Source organism: Sprattus sprattus (assembly GCF_963457725.1).
Source record: "Sprattus sprattus genome assembly, chromosome: 1".
NCBI classification, from domain to species: domain Eukaryota; kingdom Metazoa; phylum Chordata; class Actinopteri; order Clupeiformes; family Clupeidae; genus Sprattus; species Sprattus sprattus.
In genome coordinates, this window is record NC_137920.1 from 75,518,927 (window position 1) to 75,542,735 (window position 23,809).

General features: G+C 40.2%; 2 protein-coding genes and 1 long non-coding RNA gene across 3 annotated transcripts in view; 2 read left to right on the top strand and 1 right to left on the bottom strand.

The window, feature by feature from the left end:
• Nucleotides 1–6,408: 6,408 nt before the first annotated feature.
• LOC308360714 lies at nt 6,409–7,580 on the top strand. Its single transcript, XR_013968528.1, has 2 exons — nt 6,409–6,684; nt 7,146–7,580. It is a non-coding gene; the product is annotated as an uncharacterized lncRNA (long non-coding RNA).
• A 1,584-nt stretch (nt 7,581–9,164) lies between these two features.
• On the bottom strand, nt 9,165–10,474 carry tmem126a (transmembrane protein 126A). The gene is made up of 4 exons (XM_080853636.1): nt 10,055–10,474; nt 9,778–9,971; nt 9,577–9,691; nt 9,165–9,418 (listed from the first exon to the last, which is right to left on the bottom strand). Exons 1-4 carry the CDS (start codon nt 10,150–10,152, stop codon nt 9,223–9,225), a joined length of 603 nt encoding a protein of 200 aa, XP_080709762.1. The 5' UTR covers nt 10,153–10,474; the 3' UTR covers nt 9,165–9,222.
• A 1,772-nt stretch (nt 10,475–12,246) lies between these two features.
• Nucleotides 12,247–23,809, top strand: part of LOC308371791 (disks large homolog 1-like) — a gene marked incomplete at both ends in the record, with an annotated part of 30,634 nt that continues 19,071 nt past the window's right edge. Inside the window, 2 exons of the mRNA XM_080846783.1 lie at nt 12,247–12,265; nt 12,963–13,094. Coding sequence (XP_080702909.1) covers nt 12,247–12,265; nt 12,963–13,094 — 151 coding nt within the window. The remainder of the gene's footprint in view (nt 12,266–12,962; nt 13,095–23,809) is intronic.

Here is a 23,809-nt window from a genome sequence, read left to right on the forward strand (position 1 = left end):
GACTACTTGCTGAGACCGCGGGTAAATCGGATATGATACCACGAGACGCAGGCCACCGCCAGTGTAACACATTTGGAATCAAGAAACGCGTGTGTGTGTGTGTGTGTGTGTGTGTGTGTGTGTGTGTGTGTGTGTGTGTGTTGGGGAGGGGGGAGGGTTTGTCTATGTGTGTGAGTGGTGGGAGGGTGTCTGGGGGCGGTTGAGTGTCTGTGTTGCACGTATGAATGTGTGAATATGAGTGTTGTTGAATTCATAAGGAGGTGTATAAACTGTATAACATTACAAAGTATGCTAATACCTGTATTGCCTCTTCTATGCAATAATACAAATAATTATATAAAAAAAGGAATCAAGAAACTCGTGGTCGTATGGCCACTAAAGCTATCTGTTATTTGTAACTTGTACAGGTTGTCAGCCGCCCCAAGACAACTGACCAGAAGGGTGATATGAGAGTAGCCTTGCGCTTCCTCCCTCAGGGAACTCAGGGTAAGCCACCAAACAACTAGTCCTCCTTTCCTCTAAGCATGTGTCTATTCTGTGTTATCAGCTAGATTTAACCATTTTTATAATTACCCTGTTCAATTTACACACGCTGAAAGGCACAAGTGCTATTTCAATCTAAATGCTGAGGGGAAAGAATACACACAAGGTTTAAATAGAAAGAAACTAGCATTCTCTGACGCCAAAACACTTTATCAGCAGGGATAACCACGTGGTGGGTCTCCGACATCCAAGGTCATCTAACTATGCTTTTTGTCATGCAAGGGGTGTCAGTTTTACACAAGGTCGAAAGAAGCATAGTTCGACTCTTCTTATCACCTCTGACCCAAACATGGACAAGAAGTCCCTTCTCGACTCTTCCACATATGTGGACTAAGTGGCGTCAACACCAAATAATCTAAGTTACACACACACTGAAACACATAAAAGCCATGTTCCTGCTTTCATAAGCACATTATTCATACATGGTAATTATTACTACAAGGCACTTCAAAGCAGTCATTAACAGTGTTCCAAAATTAGTTCGAACAAAAAGGCAGATTGGGTGGAGTTTAGATGTGGTTCTTGCAGGATGTATGTGTGAACCTACTTGTCAATAGTTTGTCTTGTGCCACCACATTTACATGGAATTCACATGTAATTGCTTGTTGTGTCTTGCACGTTTGATATCATGACTATATTGAATGGTTCTAGTCACTAGAATCTAGTGCACAGCCAAAGCTCCTTGATACCTTTGGGTCATGTGTTGTGCACTCACAGAATTAGTGCCCTCAAGTGGTGGTAAATGTGTTTCTGTTTATTTATCACATCTACAGGTAAGAGAGCATCTAAGACAGGAGAGGTGCAAATCTGGGTGAGAGAATGCAAGAACCTACCTGTTGTAAGAGGTGTCATCATAGATCCTTTTGTCAAATGGTACGTATTGAAAATGCCTCTGCTTGATTGTATTAGAATGGGTGACACTTACCTCATAGTGAATCTACATAATTGGCATCGTCTCATTTCATCACATTCATTTTTACCTGGATAACTGTTGTGTGATCGTCTCAATTCATCACATTCAATGTGTAAAAATAATCCTTTTAATCTTTTTAATTTCTTTTAATCTCTGTTTTTTTTCCTTTTAATCTTTTAGATTATTTTATATCTCTTATATCTTTTTTTCTCTTTTATTATTTTTATCTTTTATATCTTTTATATCTTTTATTGTGTGATGTACCCCTGATTGTTTTAGATGTTTTAAATCTTTACATATTTGAAATGTGTGAAATGTTACTGCTTGTGTTGGATTCTTTTGTTTTGTGAATGCTCCTGACTGTGTCTCTATGTAAAGCACTTTGAGCTGCATTTTTTTGTATGAAAGGTGCTATACAAATAAAGCTTTATTATTATTATTATTATTATTATCTTTATCTGGATAACTGTTGTGTGAATTTGTGTTTCAGCACAGTGCTCCCCGACGGGAGCAGGAAGAGTCGGCAGAAGACACGAGTGGCGAAGAAAACAGCTGATCCCGTGTTTAATCACACAATGGTCTATGATGGCTTCAAACCAGAGGACCTGCAAGAGGCCTGTGCGGAGCTCACTGTGTGGGACCATGACAGGCTTAATAACCACTTCCTGGGCGGTCTCAGGCTAGGACCTGGAACAGGTGCCAGACCTCTTGTTTTTCTCATTACTGATTAAAATATTTATTGAGTTTATCTAATTCCAGTAGGTGCTCAAATCTTAGCCTGAGAGGAATCCTTATATTTGGAATGTTTGGGATAATTTGTCTTTTCAGCATGCACACTACACTGAATGTAAGGATGTATGTAGAAACATATCTTTACGGAACCCTGACATATGCATTACCTGTCTTTGTAAAGGTAAAAGTTATGGCTCTGAAGTTGACTGGATGGACTCAACCACGGATGAAGCCACACTGTGGGGCCGAATGCTGATTTCTCAGGGCGAATGGGTTGAAGATGTGTTGCCTTTGAGAATGTTAATGATGGCAAAATAAAGATATTTTATAGTACATTTATTTTTGAAAGGACAGTGTGGTAAAAGAACAAACATATATGGCTTTCCTGTTATTATAAACAAAATATGTTCATGTAAAGATTGTTTTATTTATAATATTTGTAAAAAAAGGCTTTAGAAAATAGAAGGTGGAATCCTGTCTCAAATTCTAAAGGCATTTCCAAATTATGCACTTCCACAGTAGATTAATATATGTTTATCAAATCATAACATATTGTGTGACCAGATTTTATTGTAACACACGTGTAATTGTAATTCACAACCCAATATTTTTGAAGATATGTGTTGTACAAATTGTCAAGAGTTATAAATAAACCAACCTAAATATATTTGCATTGGGGCAAAACATTATTTCTGACATATTATAACATTGAGATACTCTGGGAAAACAGTGTTACCGAGAAGTATGTGTGCTGATTTATTCATTTATTTATTTTTAATGTCTTGAGTGGCCTGTCCTACATGGCCTTTCTGCAATGCACACTACATGCACATCGATATGTCTTCCACACCTGCGGGTGGCAGATGTCAAGATTCTTCAAAGATTTGATCTTATGTAATTGGCGCCATTTTATTCTGTCGTCGTATGTACGTTTGTTCGTGGGAAGTATTGTGAGTCAGCTATTGTGTTGTCTGGAACAGAAACGTACCCAGCGATCGTAAAAGATTATATTTCACAGGAATTCTACCCTGGAAGAAGAATGCTGTGTTAAACCACACAGTTGCCTTTATCGGTAAGTTAACTCGTGTCCATAAAATACATTTAGATATTTCATCGGAGGCTAGTGGAGGCAACGTTGGTAGCTATTGCTAGCAAGCAAACTAGCTGAACATAGGAATAGCAGACATTAGCCAACAAGAAACTGCCATCGATTTTTAAGCCGCTATTAGACATTGCTAAACACAATCTTGATGGGATTGTATTAAATTCATTTAAAAAGGGTAACTATTAATGTGTTGTACGTTAACGTCTAGCTAAATAATCTTATCGACACGTTGACGTCAGCTGTCGTTTCGCTACCTTAGCTTATTAACGTTAGCCATGTTGGAACTTTCCTCAAATAATTCTCCTAAATAGGTTAGCTCACTTAACCATTCTATGCTTAAGACCGAGCCTTTAAATTACTAACTTAAAAAAACATTCCAAGGCATCGTTAGCTAAGCTTTATCTGCTGATAGCGTATTGAATGCGTAATTAGTTATTCTATCTAGCGGACTGACATTACTTTGTCTCGGTAGGTAATGTGTTATCCTAACTTTAACTCTTTGGTGACTGCCCCAAAATTGACAATTTTTAGTGACTTTTTGTAAATCTTGGATATCTCTGCAAATATTGCACATAACACCATATATTATGATTCATTTTAAAGGGTGATGGATGTAGAATCAATGTAGAATAGATTTAAAAAAAAAATTCTCTCAATTTAAATTATTAAACCATAATTTATGCTAATTTATGCGGCGATATTTCTGAAATAAAACACAAAATGTAGGTGTAATCTGCTGTGGTTGCCATCATGTTTAAATTACTGCAATTGTGCAAACGCTAAGTTTTAGTATATATTGTAAGGAATCTTCCTGCCAAGTTTGGAGTCAATTTGACAAAATCTTCATCTCCTTTCATGCATCTATAGGTCGCTGAAAAAACCGGAAAAACATAATTATTTGGAAAAAAACATATTTTTTTCCCCAAAAAAATATATTTTCTGTATCTTGTTGAAACACCAATGTATTTGCCTAAATAGATATAAAACATGTCACTATAGAACATTTGAACAACATGAACAACAGTTATTTGATCAGGTTACTTCAATAAACAAACATGGCATGGAAGGTCAAGAGTGACCTATTTGTGGTAGCCCATACTGTGCCAAACTTGAAAACTACAAAGCTATTACGAGAAATAACAACACAAATGCAAGTATAGAAATATATAATCATTTATTTTGGTTGATCAAGATACAAAACAAAAGAACTATGAGACAGAAGTGATAGCATTGTATAAAATAATTTGTATCGCGATCTAAATGCGGGACATATGGCACGAACGAATGCATGAATGACACGTCATTCCACGTGGACCCAAAACACTGGAAACACATCGGTTATTTTCAAGAAAACGTCTAATAACTTCCAATAACCCCTTCCAAATAATAATATAATGTTCAAACGTTTAGTGTTACTAAAAATTATGTATATATTGATGCCGCAAAAAAGCGGAAATTGTAATGTAAGGATAAACAGCGTGTCATTCAGGAGTCAACATAGACGCATCTCACCTCAATTCTTGATCAGATCACAATCATTCATTTACAGATTGTCAAGTTCTTACTCTTCTCCACTGCTCATCCTACCAGTTGAACTATCTGCATCGTTATCCTCTTCATTGTCCGTTTGTAAACAAAGCTGAACAGCTTGATCGAGTGTATACACTTTGCTTGAAAACGCCATATTTGAAATGAAGCGCCGTCAATTATTTGTTCCGGTAAAACGTCTCTAAACCAATGGTATTTGAGATTGGGTACTCAAATAAAATACATCCTTGTGATTGGACAACTGTAAACAACATTTTCAGTACCATGGGAACGAAGATTGAGTGAAATAGAACAAGAATGTAACCAGATACGTGACCAGTCATGAGTGACCGAAATTTGAATGGACAGTCACCAAAGAGTTAACGTTACATCTCTTAGCCGAGCTAGCTAACTGACGTTGACGAAATTATTGTTATGCCATGATGTTTTCATCAAGTACAGGACAATGGCATAGAATTGTTTATACAATCGTACGATCATGCAGAGTATTTTGACATGTTGCAGCAGAATGCATCGTTGTTTTCGGTTGAAAGAGGCTTCTACAAGACAGTTGTAACATAACTTATGATGACTGGTTGTAATGCATTCTCTGCTGTTGTAATAACCATAGTTTTTTTTTGCAAGTTTAACCTTTCTAAAGTATAATGTAATGCATTGTGAACAGAGTGTATAGACCTGGGATGCAATAATTCCTTCATGCTAAATGTTTCTTTTACTTTCCGCTTTCTTCTAGAGCACTGTTACGACCACTTGGTTTTTGAAAGAAGGCACAGACAAGATGAAAATGATGACCAGAAAGAGAGGAAGAACCTTAAACAGCATGAATGATGTGTTCAAACCTGATGTCACTGATGTGGAAAAGGCATTGCCAGTTCAAGCAGGTCTTTGCAGAGACATTTCACTTGAGGCCAGCCGTTCTCCCAGTGAGGACATTGAGTTGTTCAGTTTGGAGGATTTCAGCTGGGTGCTTGATAAGGATCCTCTACCCTCTCTTGGAGACATCGACCCATTTTGCGAGGCAGAAGATGGCAGCTCCACGGATCAAGACTTCTTGGCGGGTGATCCTGTGCACACCTTGCAGAGAAGATCAACAGACCAAGCCACCTCGGATTTCTATGGTCGCAGGATAAACAAAAATGCAATTGCAGCCCGAATTAATCGCCTGAAGAAAAAAGAATACGTCGGCGGCTTGGAGAAGAAAGTGGGATCGCTGACGACAGAAAACCACATCCTCAAGCAAGAAAATGGACACTTGAACAAGAGAGTGGAAGAGCTGGAAAATGAGACTAGGTACCTGAGAGCTGTTCTGGCCAACGACAGCATGTTAGGCACACTGTTATCTAGACTGAGCGGTGTGAACGGCATGAAATTTTCTACTTCAATTTTCCAGGGTGCAGAGGCGAATGACCACGACTATGCCATACCTAGAAAGAGGGTGAAGGTGGAAGATGGAGAGACTTCTGGTGGCGTCTGTTTGCACGTGGACAAGGACCATGTCTCTGTGGAGTTCTGCACTAAATGTGCCGAAAGTGCAAGCGCGACATATAAAATGTAGGGTCAAGTACAATCAATATCTTTCTAGCCATCATAAGGCGGAACTCAGTAGATAATTACCTGCACACTATGGGGGACATCTTAAGCAATGGCGAAAAGTGCTTATTGTGTGTGTGTGTGTATATTTGCAGTCATCAATGGCATGTTGTTTTGAAATTTGAAACCAATGCTTTTAAATGCAAGTTACTGCTAAACCTGTTGACAGTTTTTTCCTAGATACGACCCAGGGCGGGGGGATTCCTGGGCTCCGTGGTTGCAATCAAGATGTGAGACGACGGCCCAAAACGATGTACGTTCACCACACCTTCCTTGAGAGATGCAGAAGCTCATAAGTTCCTCAGATATAAATATGACCTAGTTACGACCTAAATGAAATGCAGCACTAGTCTTTTTGTTCCTTTCTTTTTTTTAAATACACTTTTGAGTTCTATAACTTGTAATGTGCTTGCTACTTGCAAACAGGTATTTGGGTTCCTTTTAGGTTATGTGTGTATATATCTATGTGTATATATATATATGCCTGCGGTGAAGACTTAAGTAGTCAACAACATGTTAGCATGTTAAAGATAATTTAAGTAAGTGATGTTTCACAGGAGGTGTTTTTGCTTATCCAATCAGAAATATTATAGTAGCAAGACAAAAAGTAATTGGAAAAAAAATCTTGGTAAGCCAACTCCTTTTGATGAAATGTCACTTTTTCCTATAAGGACTGTTTTCATTTGGCAATTTTATTTTCCCTCTATGCCAAAGTGGATATGCTGTGAGAAGCTGAAGAAACGGGAGCAGCTGCAGCCATCTTGGCCTGGTATATGTTAAAGGTAGTATGTCAGGTGTAAGTTCCATCTTTGTGGTTATCCATTACTCACGTAAAGTGTTTAGTGATTGAACATCACACACATTGTATGAGACAACAGTATGGCAAACATGTCAACATTGGGCAAGAGCAACCAATGAAAAGTAAACCATCCATTCAGGGTATTTTTATAATCTGACTGTAGAATGTAACTCAGTTTGTTGGTCTTGGGTGGACAGCCTTCATAACATGTGGAGCAGTGACTGGACCAGTTGGCTTTAAAGCTTTATGGTTGTTTTTTTTATGTGTGAAATGTACATATTTGTTTGGGAAACGAAGATAATAATTATGTTTTAAGAATGATTGTTTGAAAATAAACTTAATTTTCAGTATTCCTGCCATCTGTTTGTCATGTGAATTTCAGAACAAATTAACTCTTTTGTAAACTGATGAACTTCTTTCTCTTTTTTTCAAACAGCAAGCTATTTCCGCCGATTAAGCTCTTACCTTTCCTTCATCAAAGAAGCGTATGGTCGGTAAAAATAGATGTCTTGGATTGTTATCTAAAGAATAACTTCCAATTTAACCAAGCTAGGTTCGGATGGGTTTTTGTTGTAGAATTCAGATTGGTCATGAATTGGTTCTTTTAAACCTTTACAAAGGCAGGAAACGATTTTCAGTATTTCAGGTCACATACCTCGAAAAATCCCCTTTTGTTGAGCATGCCATTGAGTGGATATTATCCTTATATATTTGTGCTTGTCAAGTCACCATGGGGGAAATTCATAAAGGCTAAAGTAACTTAGTTATTCATATTACATCATTGTGGAAAAGGTGACATACTCTTGTAATACAACTGCATTTGCATAGGTGGAAATACAATTTTCATAATGATTTGTTGGCATTGAAGGTCTACGGTATCTGCCAGTAAAACTGCCAGGGGTCATGAATATTTTCACACTAAAGATGGCTTAAAATGAACTGCTGTGGCTGGGCGAAGTATAATCATGACACATAGTTAAATAGGTTGTAATCGGCTATTGTTTTGGTTCCTAGAATTTGTACACTTCTAGGATTTATAGAGAACTGAACTAGGTATAGTTGGCTCGTTATAGGTTATATGCCTCTTTCTTTGAGTTTTTTCCCCTTCTCTTAAGTACCCACCAATGCCAGAGCTGGTAGTGGCCTGAAATATTTAAGGCAATTCACTCACTCCTTAGTGCTTTCGATGGATGTGGATTTAAGAATCCTGTTTTTACAGAGTTAAAATGTTCCCATACAGAATTAACAGATGACCTTGTACTGATTGACATATGCCAGCAAGATAAAACTGCCAGTGTGTATTTAGTCGTTATTCCATGAAAATGTAATTAGTTGCTTTAATGTAAAATTGAATGCATGACAACCAAACACAAAACCATTTTTTTTTTTTTTGGTTTGGAGTGCTTGAGGCTAACATGTAGCCTACGTGTTACAAAAACCTGTATGTAGGCCATCATATCTACATCAATTACATGAATCATAACAAAAAAATAATTAAGAACATTATTAATAGGTAAATATTCTTGTAGCATTCTTGGTGGAGTAGGATAGGTCTGCGAATTTGGGGTATTCCATAATCTTTACCTTTTCCTGAGCATTTTCAACTCTGAACTGCTTAGCAGAAGCACAGCCTGCTGCATAAAAATTAGGCGGTTTCGGAAATGGTTTTCACTGCAAATACAAGCAATCGTGTTTTGGAACACGTTTCCGGATGGTATTTAATGGTGTGTGTATACCTTTCTATTATATATTTGCACTGGCTTTTAAATTAACCTACCTTTTTGGGTATGAAACAACAATCATGTTTCAAGTAGGATACTGACTACCGCAGTGATATATTTGTATTTTTACCACAGTATTGATTTCATATTAAAGCATTGTGCTACGTGAAGTGCAAAACAAACAAAAAATAATAATATTTTAGAGACTTGGGGTACATCCTTAGTTTAATTTCTGTACAAAAACTAGTTAGACGCACTACACAGAAAACACTTAATCATGGAGTTCATCATCCGTGCCGGACAGTTTCAGCAATGTTAGATATATGTCAAAATGTCTGTTGGAAACGTAGGCTCCAAACACTCCTTGCAACACAAATATAAAAGTCATTTTTCTGACGACGGGACGAGTGGCGTTCACCCAATACCGCATGACGTTTCCCTTCTCTGGCATTGGTGCCGTGTTGTATCTGAAACACAAGTCAGATTACACATAGATAAATGATAACAACACTCGGAAGTTTGTGCTTCTGCCATCAATCATAGAGCTATACGGCTCTCGGGGTATCCGAAATAAAAAAGTTTAATCTTTGTAATTAAAAAAAATAAACTGAACACCATGTCGCACCTGGATGCAAGCCCTGCATTGACGGGTAGAGCCAAAATAAGAGGGTACACTCCAGCGGCCGCTACTCCTACTAAGGCACCTCTGACCACCACACACGTAGGACAGTTGAGCTCTCCTGTATAAGAGAAATTATGTATGATTAATTGTTTATTATAACGTTTCTTATAGCTTTATTAGCATATATGTGAGAGGACAACTTACCCAAAAGTAAGGGGTTTGTCACAGTAGCATTGTACAGCGCCACAGTGGTTAGAAAAGGTATTGTTGCCATTGGAAGACTGGACGTTATGCGCCCTTGTGTGACATTGAGTAAACGCCGAAAGAAACTGTTTGCTATCAATCCAGCAAAGCCGGCATTTACCCCCAAATACATGGATCCGTTTGAAAAGAGGGTTCTGCGAGGAAAGATAGAATACACGTCAGTATCACAGACACAATACTCGCACAACTTGCAAAACGTAAAAGCGAAAGAGCGTACCTGTCATCGTTCGAAAGCTTTTCAAAGTTTTTGATAAGCATTTCGAGATGCAAGCCTCTAGGCATTGTTTGAGAGGTTACTGGTTCTTGACTTGACATCTTTGCGCTGTGTGTCAACCCAAATTGTACTTAGTGAAGATGATACACTTAGCCTAAAGATACCCTATATGCTGTCTTGCTTTATGACATACAGAACCGACCCTGGACTGAATCACACTAGCAAACATGCTATGTGTGCTAGTTGTGCATGAACCGAATCAGCTGGAACTGTTGACCAACGTAGATCTGCTATAAACGCCTTACAGATAACATCCGCTATTCGTTACTTATCTCTAATTATCTTTCCCTTTTACTGAATATGTTTCGTTTACTCCATTATCCTACTCAGCCAGGGCGCAGCCATGTCATAACCACGTGTGCGTCTGCTTTAACCTCCAAGTTGATGATTGGTCCACACGTGAATATGCAGAAAAAAAATACTCGATTGCAATTGGACCCGAGGACCTTTCAATCACGGTGTGTAGCTAGTAATCAGCCGTCTCGTTGCTAAGGCGAATCTGATGGTGTTGCTGGTGCTGCTGCTGCCGCCGCCGCCGCTGCTGCTGCTGCTCCTGCCGCCTTTGCTTGATTGCCTGGATAGCTATTGACCATGCACGGTGAAGGGATGCCCTGACGCCTTTGAGTGGCGGAAACTAAACAAAATAAACAACTTTTTATCAACTGGAGTTTAGGGACCAAACGCTGACAAAGACATTGCTCTACATGCTTAGAGTTGCGGTGATGATGGCAAAGCCATGCGTTTTCAGGAAAACTTGCAGGTATTTTCCAATAGGCGTCGCACTGACAGACTAACGTTTCTGTCCCTTGCTTAGAATTAGCCACCCCGACTAGTTAGCTAGCTAGGTAAGTCTGCAATTCGGTTATGATGTGTGAGGTGTGTTCAGGAAGGTTAAAGAGTTTGTCATGTAGTACGACAGGCTTACATGAGTATGTTGGTGAAATCTTTAATAGTTTGTATCCTATATCATGTTAACAAATACGCGAGGACTACGTTACGTTATCATATGAGATTGTAGGGATCTTATGAAATGAAAATGTTGACACATTAGCTATCAATGCTTGATGTATGGGTGGACGTCTATGCATTGGATAATAGTAAGCAATATCATTCATATTGCAAAGGCATTGAGTAGTGGGAATTCAAGGATGAGAGTTTTAAGGAGAACAACGTGAGTATATTAAATAGCTCAACATAGTCATAGCTTTAGTTAATTTTGATGTCATGCGAGGAACTATGCTATTTTCAGTTTGCAGCCAGCAAAGTACCGTAACCAGCTGTCAGTTGATGCATAACTAAGTTTATTTTGGTCCACCCTGTATGTCCATGTATCAAGTGTGTAGATTACATGAAGTGCTAAATTAGCTACCTGGCTATGCGAGGTGTACATACAGGTGTAATTATTCGGTGTAATAATTGTTGGGCTGCAGTTTTCTTTTTTTAAAAGAAGCGAAAGAACTGGCTTATCAAAGACCTATGACGGCTGAATGCTCCAAACAACGTGCCACACTGGAAAAGTGACAGAAGATGTGGAAATTGGGGAAAACACTTTAGTGAAGTCTGCAATCAACGCAACACAGTTTTGAATAATGTCTTTGGTCTACGTCTTGACTGCCCGCGCACGCAGAGGGAAATGCCAACGGTCCTGCAACATCGTCTGAATGTTAACGCTACCCCTTACATTTAGCCAATCAATGGGTTATGTACTCATATCTCGCTGGACTCTAGTTCGAGAGAATTTTCACCTGAATGAATTTTAGTGAATTTTTACTTGAAAATGTACCTTGGAGAGGATGGAGTGCGAGTCACGCCACTTGGGGAGGTGTTGGAAGTTGTCTATATTTCACGGATATGTAGGATACGTTTTGACATGTGAATAGGTTGTTTATTCAGAGAATCAGTGATGACTGACCAACATTAGTTTGAAGCTTTGGATTTATTGTGAGGTTTGATTTTTGAGAGCCCACTATTTTGAGACTTCCAGACTGCCTTCAAGAGTGCTTCTTAAGCAGTTGCAACTCGCCAAAACTTTGACTCATGTTTACATTGGCCGTGTTTTCATTGCCCTAATTTGGAAGTACGGGGTATTTTAATGTAAGGCACATCAAAGTTACTGGACTCCCAAGGAAGCAAGCATGCCTGTAAGAAAACGAGGTGAGCAAAGAAAGGCAAACACATGCCACAAGCCGCATATGCATCACATAACAGTTTGGTACAAAATGTTTCTAGTGTGAGTTAAGATGAGCATGCAGAATACTACTAGACCGGTATCATGCATTTCCTGAATGTGATGTGCGTACAAGTCAAGACCCTCTTTTGGTGTTAAGATTATTGGTTTATTATCAATTGTCTGTATCTACACACACACACACACTACCAGTAGCTTTTAGATGAGGTCCTCAAAGCACCCGGACATAGTACAGGTTCTTTGTACACAGTGAATGGGTCTAATTTTCTACCTTAATTTATGACTGATTCTGGTGGTTCAGTTCCCTTTTTGTAAAATAAGTTGGTTGTCACTTTTAGTGTGTGTGTGTGTGTGTGTGGTCATTTAAACAAGAAACAGAAATAGATGGGTGTGTGTGTGGATAGGTGGCTACAGCAAAATGGGTGAAGAGGAAGTGATCGTCATGCTTTTGCTGTGGCATGCTGAGCTAGCCATGACCCAAAAGGAGATGAAATAGCTTAACTTAAATGTCTCCTTTAGAGTAAGAATGTATTCTATGTTTTCTCTGTAATTTTTTCAGGTGAAGTTGACGTGGCTGCTGATGTATGGTTTAAATATTTGGTTTGATAAATGTGCTGCCGAACTACTTTAAAAGTACTGTTTGCCTCCCTTTGTCTCCTACAGATACAACTCGTGCCATAGGCTTGTTAGAAGATTACTGCTCCAGACTAAGAACGCCAGAAGAGCAACAGCTTAAAACTGCCATTTTAAGAGTGATGGACATCTTCAAAAGTAGTCTTTTTCAAGCACTACTTGGTGAGTGGGTAGTATGTTCTTTGTGTGCTTGTGTTGGCCCAGCACAGCTTAGTTTTTCCCCCTTTATATGTGTAAAATGGTAACTGTTACAAGTACTTACGGATAAGTTTGAAATTCAGCATACCTTTCAGCCCAATCAATTTATATTCAAGCCACTGGTTAGGTTCAATAAGGTCGATTCAGGGTAACCAAAACGACTGCATTTGCAACAGTGACATCAACTTTAAAACTTCATACCAAACAACTATTAGGAGGATAGCTTTAGGATTTAGCACAGGTACATGAATGAAATAAATACACTTTTAAACTTATTTTGTGTGAAATCCATAACCTAAAGAAAGTTTTGTGTGCCCTTTTTATTGGTGATTGTAAATGTTCTGTCGTTAAGAACTGACGGCAGTAGTCTCCTGTATTAGGTTTGTCTGTCAGTGCAGAAAGAAACAAGTGTCCACTAAGATCTGAACATTCACTTCATTTGTGTAGGAGTGAAGCTACTCCAGAAAACGAGGTGCACTGCTATAGCACTCCGTCTGTTTCCACATTAAAAGGAACCACATACGGAGGTTCTGTTAGCATTAGCTAAGAAAAGGTCATGACATTGCTTTTTTTGTTAGATGGAATCACAAGACATGTCTGCTTACGGGTTCTTTGTACAACAAAATTATAACTTACTTAACATTTATAAAGCTGTTATTTTCACATAACTTCATATTTAAATTGTTGTGGCTTCTCTGAGTCAGATGTATCTGTTTTTGTAGCGTTTGCTCCACTCATGATTCACTGTCTTTTTAGCAGTGTGCCCATTCTGCAGGTTTAAGCCCTTTTTTTGAAATAGTTATTTTTAACCTTGCTGATTTGGCACTGGATCTCTTCCCCGTGCCTCTGTGATTTTTAATGTGCTCCACGAGAGCCCCTCTTCAGTGGTTGTCTCCGCTCGAATGAATTCAAACGAAACATATTCATTCAGGACTGAAGGAAGTGGAAGCATGGCAGATTGCATTGCTTTTACATCGGGGTGATTCTGTTTACAGGATAGAATAGTTTTTTGCATTTTGCGTTTACAAATTAAGTTTTACTAGTGAAGTTCATTTAACTCTCGGTGAACGACAGCGAAAGCCATGCATCATCCAGTTTCGACTTGCATGTTATGAAAGTAATTTTCCATGTTACAGTCGTGAGAACCATCCCCCGTGGATGTTTTGTTTTGCAATATACCCAGTGCTGAAATGGCCTCTAGAACTTTCTCTGACCCTTATATTGATTTAATGGGTGCAAAATGGTCAGTGGGCAGATATTTGTAATAATGCTGTAAATCACAATTGCAAAATGTAGGTAGATCTTCTTTCAGCCCTGTTTGCAAAGACAAATCATATTTGTTCCATTGCTTCCCTTATGGGCTGTTGCATCATCCTGAATTGATCTGCTACCAGTTTAGTGGCAGAGCACTGAGTAGTTGCTCAAGCCTTTATTTAGGTTAATGCGGTCTGGATGCTGTCTGGATCAAGCACTGTGTTATCGTGTGCAATAACACACAAGAGTATGCTGTTCAAGCACTGTTATCGTGTGCAATAACACACAAGAGTATGCTGTTCAAGCACTGTGTTTTCGTGTGCAATAACACACAAGAGTATGCTGTTCAAGCACTGTGTTTTCGTGTGCAATAACACACAAGAGTATGCTGTTCAAGCACTGTGTTTTCGTGTGCAATAACACACAAGAGTATGCTGTTCAAGCACTGTTATCGTGTGCAATAACACACAAGAGTATGCTGTTCAAGCACTGTTATCGTGTGCAATAACACACAAGAGTATGCTGGTTTTGTGCTACTGCTGCATGTAGAGTATGCTGCTCAAGCATTTGTCCACTTAGAGTTAAAGTGACTATAACCAACACTCACCTATTTTGTCCCCAAGGGTCCCCTCGCATATTAAAATCAAACTGCTTCAGGATATACCACATGGATATGGTATGGATATGTGTGTCGTGTTTGAATAGGTAGGTAGACATAGGCATCTGTGTTATCAAACTAGCTTTAGTCATAGTGTTTTTGTTACCTTTTTGGGTGTATCCCTTACCTTTGTGTGCCTTGTGTGTGTGTGTGTGTGTTTTTTTTGTCTTCAACAAGTCTGTCCTGAAATCTTTTACAGCACAGTTGATTTGGGACTCCCAGTTGCAAGATGCTGGGTCTTATATTTTCAATGGTAAGTTAGTGGCAGAGGACAGTACAGGTGATTTGAGTGTGAGTTCCTGATGTGGTTTGAATAAGTTTGAAAGCCATGAACAGTATCACGCAAGCGGACATTGGTGCAGGTTGGTCTTTTGTGCTTCAGCTATTTGAACTATACAGCTATGTAACCACCAGCTCATCCACATCTGCATCAGACATTCTTCCCGTCAGGCTGCCCAAATCAAAACTAGTTTGTAGGAGGTGTTTGTAGGTGGGAGTGTATAAAGGATGCTGAATAGTATTTAGCTCTCTGTGGTATACTTGGCTGTAGACTTTATGAATTTAACATCGTTGTTGTCAACTTTGGCATGTCTGTGAGAATTTAGTTTGGAGATTATGACTCGGGACACCAGGAGACCTGCTACATATGATGCTGTGAAGAGTGCAAGAGTTTGAAGAACGTTTTATTTTAACGGTTTATGTAGAGGATATCCTTGAGATTGGTCTGAGAGTGTATTTCATGCTTGCCTAATTTAACAATAGCTGTTGTTTAGTCTTTATTGATGTGGGCTATATGTATTTTGCTCTCTAACAAAATATGTATGATGAAGACTTCATAATAATGGAATTAAATGTATGAAGAACTTAAAACTGTATTAAAGTATTTGGACATATTTCAATGAGAAAAAAATTGCATAATGGAATTTTGCTTGTTAATATTTTACCAACTGTTGGAAAGTGAGCCAAAAAGATCAATATGGACCGCAAATGAAACTAATACCTCCTGAAATAGATATAATCATCTTATGAAGCATTATGTTATCTAATCTGTACAGCATGTGTTCCATGATAAGACCCCTCATCATGACGTAGTGAGAGTGCCGGTTGCCTTCTTAACCCATCCATGGCTCACCTTCAATGAAATATGCCAACATAATGTTTACGAGATTGTATACAACAATTTGTCGCTCTTTGAAGCATGTTTCTGTAAGAAACTGGTACTGGTATCGTCTAATTAATTAGCATGGTACATGGTCATGTGAAGGACGGATAAACGCGCTTGTCGTTTCAAGTAGCTGCCAACAGTTCTCTGCAGTGGAGGCGATTTTTATATTAAAAGGATTTCTGTGGCCCATATTGTCACGTTCCTGCTCCGCTCTGGCCACGCCCTCTTTAGCTCACTAACTCTCCCAGCTGCATTCAGGTCCCCAATCACACAAGCACATACACCTGCCAGATTACTCTCACTCTCACCAGATTACTGATCTATCACACCTGCGTTCTCACTCACCTGCACCGCGTTTGCACTCACATGGTTACTGATCACCCACACCTGTCACAGCCCCTACTTGTACCTCACACTCCCTTCACTTGGTGTCTGGTATCGCACTTCAACGGATACACAAACCAGAGAACTCCCGCAGCCTGTCTCGCATTTGGATTACCGCCGTTTCAGTCATAGTTTGTTCTTGTTTGAGCTTCGCCTTTGTTCCCGTTTTGTGTTACATCTCAGTTTCAGTTGAGTTAATTCCTTGCCGACTAAGACTCGTGTTTTGTTTGCCGCAACGGCGTTTATAGTTTGGATCGTACAGAGGTGGCCTCAACGTTGTTCTTTTCTGAGCGCTTACCGCCTAGTCTGGGAAGTCCCGCCCCTCTTCTCTGGCCAATTTGATTTAGCCTCTGAAGGGGGTCTGGCAAACTTAGGATAGCAGTTCACTTCAAGATTTCCAGAATCCTTGGAGCCAATCACAAACTGGCTTTTGGCTACCTGGCGCGCTATTGGCGGATTTAAAATAACCACTTCTACCGTAACAAAAGCGAAACTTAAGAGAAAAGCACAGTAAACTATAAACTGCTCTCGCGGCTGTCTTGGATGATTTCAAAGGCAAGTTTTCTTTGAAAATGGAACAGAAACCTGCTCTGGAGCAATTCATACAGAAAAAAGATGTGTTTGCTTTATTACCGAGCGTTGTATCGTTGTATAGTATCGTTGGTCTGATTGGTTAAAGGCGTGTCCAATTACGTGAGTGAAGTAGACCTCCATTGAGTAGTTGGCCAGACTAACTGAGCAAATGAAATGCAGTGAAGGGGCGGGGAATTCCCAGACAACTTACCGCCAGCTCTCTTAGTTCTTGGCAGAGCTACGTACGAGCCTGCTCCCTCCGTGGGTTGTGTCTGTCCTCGAAGAGAATTCTGCCTCAGAATCTACGTGTCTGCAACCTGTTGTCTGTTCTGTGTGTCCTTGGCTGTCTTCATCTGCAAATAAACTCTGTTCACTAGAATTACCAGCTCGAAGTCTGTTCGTTCCGTGACACATATAGACATGATTTCATCAGACTTTCACTGTCCCTTCACTAAGGGACCGAGTTTCATATGTTTAGTGATCCCCCTTTAGCATTTCAGTCATTTACAGGATCATGGCTTCTCTGTCCAAATTATTCATGGTCGCCAAAGTCCTAATCTGGTAGTGGAATACGGTCAGCCAATTTGCCTCTGAGGGTTGTTAATGGGCCATATTTGTCACTGTCAGGTGAACAGGCTTGGACACTGGCCACCTTAACAGAGTAGACATTCTGTATTCTCTTGTTTCGAAGAGGATTCTTCCTTGGAGAATTAGTTTCTTTCAGAAAGGGGATAAACTGTAATTAAAACTCTTTTCCTCTGGGAAAACTGGGCCTGCCAGCCGAAGGTCTCTCCATTAGCCTAGCTGTAGACGCTGCTCACATGCAGACTCCCGTCACTGTTCTGGTGTGTTGACTGAAAATAGTTTTAACCGGTCGGTGAACTGAGATTTAAGCTGATTCCTGCGTGTCTCCCACTCCTTTCCTCCGCCTCAGAATAAGCTGGGCCTCCTGTAAGGCTTGTCAGAGTGTCTCTAATCCCACTAGCGTTACTTTCTGCTGGCGCCTTGCTTGCCAGCACATGGCAGGGGAGGAGCCTTCAGGCAGATTACCACTGCTGGTCTCCGCGAGTTACCATCTGAGGCTGAGGCCTCACGGATGATTTTGGTCAGTGCCTCTGTGACGAAGCCGCAGACCAACATTTGAGGTGAGGGAGACGACAGAACGAGCAGAGACTTGATTTTGATTTGTTTATTTGATGAAAGAGGGACAGTGTGCATTAATAAACAATAACATGTAAATGCACCCAATTGTAGCCAAAAGGCTAGTTTTCATTGGCAGTCCCCCTGCCAGAGTGAAACTGGCTAAAGATAGGGAAGAAATACAGCATAACATTGGGGAGGGGAGGAGAGAAGAGACTAGACTAGACTGGTTGTGTGCAAATCATGCCAAAGGGTTACAGGCTGAAAAGCAGAGGAATTAAAGTGAATCGAGGCTTACCTAAATGCTGTTAACCCAGCGACCATTGGGTCAATATCCCTAATGAGTGCCCACTGAGATATTCTAAATACATGTTGGACTCATTACAATCTATAGTAATGTGTTGAATGTTTGCACATTTCCTGAGTCTTGTTAAGGTTATTTTTTGGCTTTCTCAGGGAGGACTTTGCTGTTCTTTTATCATGTTTAGAGGTTTTATATTCTTATTTTTTATAACTGTTTTTATTTATTTGTATGTATTTAGTTATTTTGGCTGTGGTGGATGTGTGTAGGACCCATTGTAAATAGCCAGTATGTATCGGATTTGTGCATTAATGCCGCTTTATATGTCACAAAGCCCAGGAATGTGTTGGAATTGGGTTGTCCATGTTTTTAAGATTAAGATAGACTGTCCTCTCATTGGTTGGCCTAAGAACTGTATCCCACAATGCTGACATTACAGAGAAGAGTATGAATGTCATCCTCTGGTAGTTTAGTGCCCAGATATCCTTTTGCTGACCCTACACTGATGTTAAACTAGGCTCTTTCACTGGTGTTAAACTAGACTCTTTCACTGGTGTTGAACTAGGCTCTTGCACTGGTGTGAAACTAGACTCTTTCACTGGTGTTGAACTAGGCTCTTTCACTGGTGTTGAACTAGGCTCTTTCACTGGTGTTAAACTAGGCTCTTTCACTGGTGTTAAACTAGGCTCTTTCACTGGTGTTAAACTATGCTCTTTCACTGGTGTTAAACTAGGCTCTTTCACTGGTGCTAAACTAGGCTCTTGTGAGGTTAAACTAGGCTCTTTCACTGGTGTTAAACTAGACTCTTTCACTGGTGTTAAAGTAGGCTCTTGCACTGGTGTTAAACTAGGCTCTTTCACTGGTGTTAAACTAGGCTCTTTCACTGTTGTTAAACTAGGCTCTTTCACTGGTGTTAAACTAGGCTCTTTCACTGGTGTTAAACTAGGCTCTTTCACTGGTTCTGAACTAGGCTCCTTCACAGATGCTAAGACAGGGTTGAAATCAACATTTCATTCTATGAAGATTTAAATCTAAAAACAAGAAAAGCAGAAGAACAAGTTATGTTTGGCACCAAGTAGTCTGTAAAAAAAAAAAAAAAAAAAAAAAGAATGAATGATAGCTTTGTTCTGTGGCCACAATCTGTTCCGTTTGCTCCTTTCTAAAACGTATTCAGTTTCTCCTTGGTTAGGATGGAACATGTTTTTATAAACAGAGAGATGTTCCCCAATACATTCCCTATCCTCTGGGTGAGGGCACAATGATGCCTGGGCCTTGCTTGTTAGGTGGGGCAGGCTATTTGGAGACTGTACACTGGTACTTCCTCTCTAGCCAAATATGAGCTTTTTGCTGTTTTTGTGATGTGTATATAGAAAAATACATAAAGACTTATGATCTTTCTGGATTTGGACCGCAGTGCTGGTCTGGTCTATCTGCTGAAAGAATCAGGTTATAGACTGGTGTTGCTCATGGCAGTAGTGGTCCACTAGGGGGCACTCTTAGTGTATGTTTTGCTATTATATGACAACTGACCGTTGTATTGTAAAATTATTTGGAAGTCAATGCCTAGTCCTTTGCAGGTGCTAGTAATACCTTTATCCTATTGTGACTGATTATTTAGAAATCAATTATTATATTTTTTTATTTTCAGGATGCTTTCATAACCTGATAGTCCCACCCTTACAACAATTTTGGGTCTGTAATCTAATCATGAGCCAAGAGTCTGAAGACAAAAACTAGACCTCCGTCTGTTGCACTCTTCCATCTGCCAATGGGGAAGCTTCTCCATATTATTGGAAGTGTAACGTACATTTTCACTTGAGCATCTCAGACTAAATAGGAAAAAAATTTGTATCCCTGATGTTCAGATGATCCAAGGAAAGGATGTGTACTTTACTGTGGTTGAGTGCTTTGGGTTGGTGTAAAAACTTTTTTTGAAAGTTCTGGCTCCCAAATGTGTTCAGCCTTTTATTTTACTGGTATACCATGTGCACTTTATACTCCTGTAGAATTACAGTCAGGTATAATGCCATCCAGGATTTCTTTAAACGTGGTAATGAAACAACAGCTTGCCTCACTGTACCGCTTTTTGAGGAATGTTTCTCATTTTGGTTATGTGAAGGACCAATAAAAACCCTAGCGTTTCCATCCAGACTATTCTCACTATATACAGCCGCGGAAAAAATTAAGAGACCACTTCAAAATTTTCAGTTTCTCTGGTTTTACTATTTATTGGTATGTGTTAAAGTAAAATGTACATTTTTGTTTTATTCTATAACCTACTGGCAACATTCCTACCAAATTTCAAATAAAAATATTGTCATTTAGATCATTTATTTGCAGAAAAATGACAATTGGTCAAAATAGCAAAATTGATGCAGTGTCTTCAGATCTCGAATAATGCAAAGAAAACAAGCTCATATTCATTTTTAAACTACACAATACTAATGCTTACACTTAGGAAGAGTTCAGAAATCAATATTTGGTGGAATAACCTTGATTTAAAATCACAACTTTCATGTGTCTTGGCATGCTCTCCACCAGTCTTTCACATTGCCGTTGGGAGACTTTATGCTACTCCTGGCGCAAGAATTCAAGCAGCTCGGCTTCTTTTCATGGCTTGTGACCATCCATCTTCCTCTTGATCACATTTCAGAGGTTTTTTTATGGGATTCAGGTCTCGAAATTGGGCTGGCCATGACAGGGTCCTGATCTGGTGGTACTCCATCCACACCTTTACTGGCCTGGCTGTGTGGCATGGAGCATTGCCCTGCTGGAAAAAACACTTCTCAGAGTTGGGGAACATTGTCAGAGCAAAAGGAAGCAAGTTTTTCTTCCGGGACAACGTTGTACTTTGCCTGGCTGAGGTTTGTAAAAGACCATAAGGATTGAAAAAGCGGACTGGAGGTTCTTCTAAGTTCGTCTTCTCTGATGAGTCCGATTTCACAGTAGGTGCAAGACTCTCTGGCTTGTAGGCCTCTCCAGGTCTCCGTCTAACCATCAGACGACCATGTGTTGGGCAAAGCTGAAAATTGGACTCATCAGAGAAGACGAACTAGAAGACCCTCCAGTCCGCTTTTTTCAATCCTTATGGTCTTTTACAAACCTCAGCCAGGCAAAGTACAACGTTGTCCCGGAAGAAAAACTTGCTTCCTTTAGCTCTGACAATGTTCCCCAACTCTGAGAAATGTTTTTTCCAGCAGGGCAATGCTCCATGCCACACAGCCAGGCCAGTAAAGGTGTGGATGGAGTACCACCAGATCAGGACCCTGTCATGGCCAGCCCAATTTCGAGACCTGAATCCCATCAAAAACCTCTGAAATGTGATCAAGAGGAAGATGGATGGTCACAAGCCATGAAAAGAAGCCGAGCTGCTTGAATTCTTGCGCCAGGAGTAGCATAAAGTCACCCAACGGCAATGTGAAAGACTGGTGGAGAGCATGCCAAGACACATGAAAGTTGTGATTTTAAATCAAGGTTTTTCCACCAAATATTGATTTCTGAACTCTTCCTAAGTGTAAGCATTAGTATTGTGTAGTTTAAAAATGAATATGAGCTTGTTTTCTTTGCATTATTCGAGATCTGAAGACACTGCATCTTTTTTGCTATTTTGACCAATTGTCATTTTTCTGCAAATAAATGATCTAAATGACAATATTTTTATTTGAAATTTGGTAGGAATGTTGCCAGTAGGTTATAGAATAAAACAAAAATGTACATTTTACTTTAACACATACCAATAAATAGTAAAACCAGAGAAACTGATAATTTTGAAGTGGTCTCTTAATTTTTTCCGCGGCTGTAGTTATGATCTAAGGTCTTAAACTCTGTGAAAGTGTAAGAACAGTTTTTACAGCATGACTTATATGGCAAAATATGTTGCCAAAATGCAACAGTCAACCTACTAGCTAGCTGCTAGCAGTGCCAGTTGTGCTGTTGTTGGTGTTTTGAAGAGTCTGTTGACTTTTACTCCTAGTGACTTAAAGTATTAAATGAATAACAGTGACATTCTTCATAATTTTTTATTTACCATAAATAAGCCATCTGATTGATTAATTCATTCAGCTGTTATTAGCTTTCCCTCCTGGATCCCCAAACGGAATTCAGTTGTGTTTGCCCGCGAGGCCAGAGCGCTTTTCAAAAGCACAAATGAGCCATAAAATTGAAGCTCACTCCTCACCTCCCTTCATGTTTAGTCCTTTTGTCCCCTTCAGCCTGACCCCTGACCCCTGACCTCTGATGTCTGAGTGGGTGTCTGGGAGCGGTGGAGCATATAATGGCTCTGTGAAGCTCTGGTTTGCCGGTGGAGCATAGTGGCTCTGTGAAGCTCTGGTTTGCCGGTGGAGCATAGTGGCTCTGTGTAGCTCTGGTTTGGCGGTGGAGCATAGTGGCTCTGTGAAGCTCTGGTTTGCCGGTGGAGCATAGTGGCTCTGTGAAGCTCTGGTTTGCCGGTGGAGCATAGTGGCTCTGTGAAGCTCTGGTTTGCCGGTGGAGCATAGTGGCTCTGTGAAGCTCTGGTTTGCCGGTGGAGCATAGTGGCTCTGTGAAGCTCTGGTTTGCCGGTGGAGCATAGTGGCTCTGTGAAGCTCTGGTTTGGCGGTGGAGCATAGTGGCTCTGTGAAGCTCTGGTTTGCCGGTGGAGCATAGTGGCTCTGTGAAGCTCTGGTTTGGCGGTGGAGCATATAGTGGCTCTGTGAAGCTCTGGTTTGCCGGTGGAGCATAGTGGCTCTGTGAAGCTCTGGTTTGCCGGTGGAGCATATAGTGGCTCTGTGAAGCTCTGGTTTGGCGGTGGAGCATATAGTGGCTCTGTGAAGCTCTGGTTTGGCGGTGGAGCATAGTGGCTCTGTGAAGCTCTGGTTTGCCGGTGGAGATGGTGGTGTGAGCTGCAGTGAGTGGGCTGCAGCAGGAAGGCTCACACCCCACTCGTATCCCCACTCGTATCCAGGCTATACGTTCTGTTTCAAGCTGCACACAAGGGCGGTACTCCCACTCGATGTTCAGCCACCTCTCAATGAATCATCACTCTCCGTTCATTCAAGAGTGGCGGAACCACTAAGATGTCTTATGCATCTTGTGTAGTGTACAGGGATTTCCAAGTTGATGTGTTCGAGAGAGATATTAGGCAGATGGGAATCTTTCATAGTGGTCATCATTGGCCCTATAGCTTAGTAGAGAGTGTAGTGTGTGTAATGTGTTGTTATAGTGCG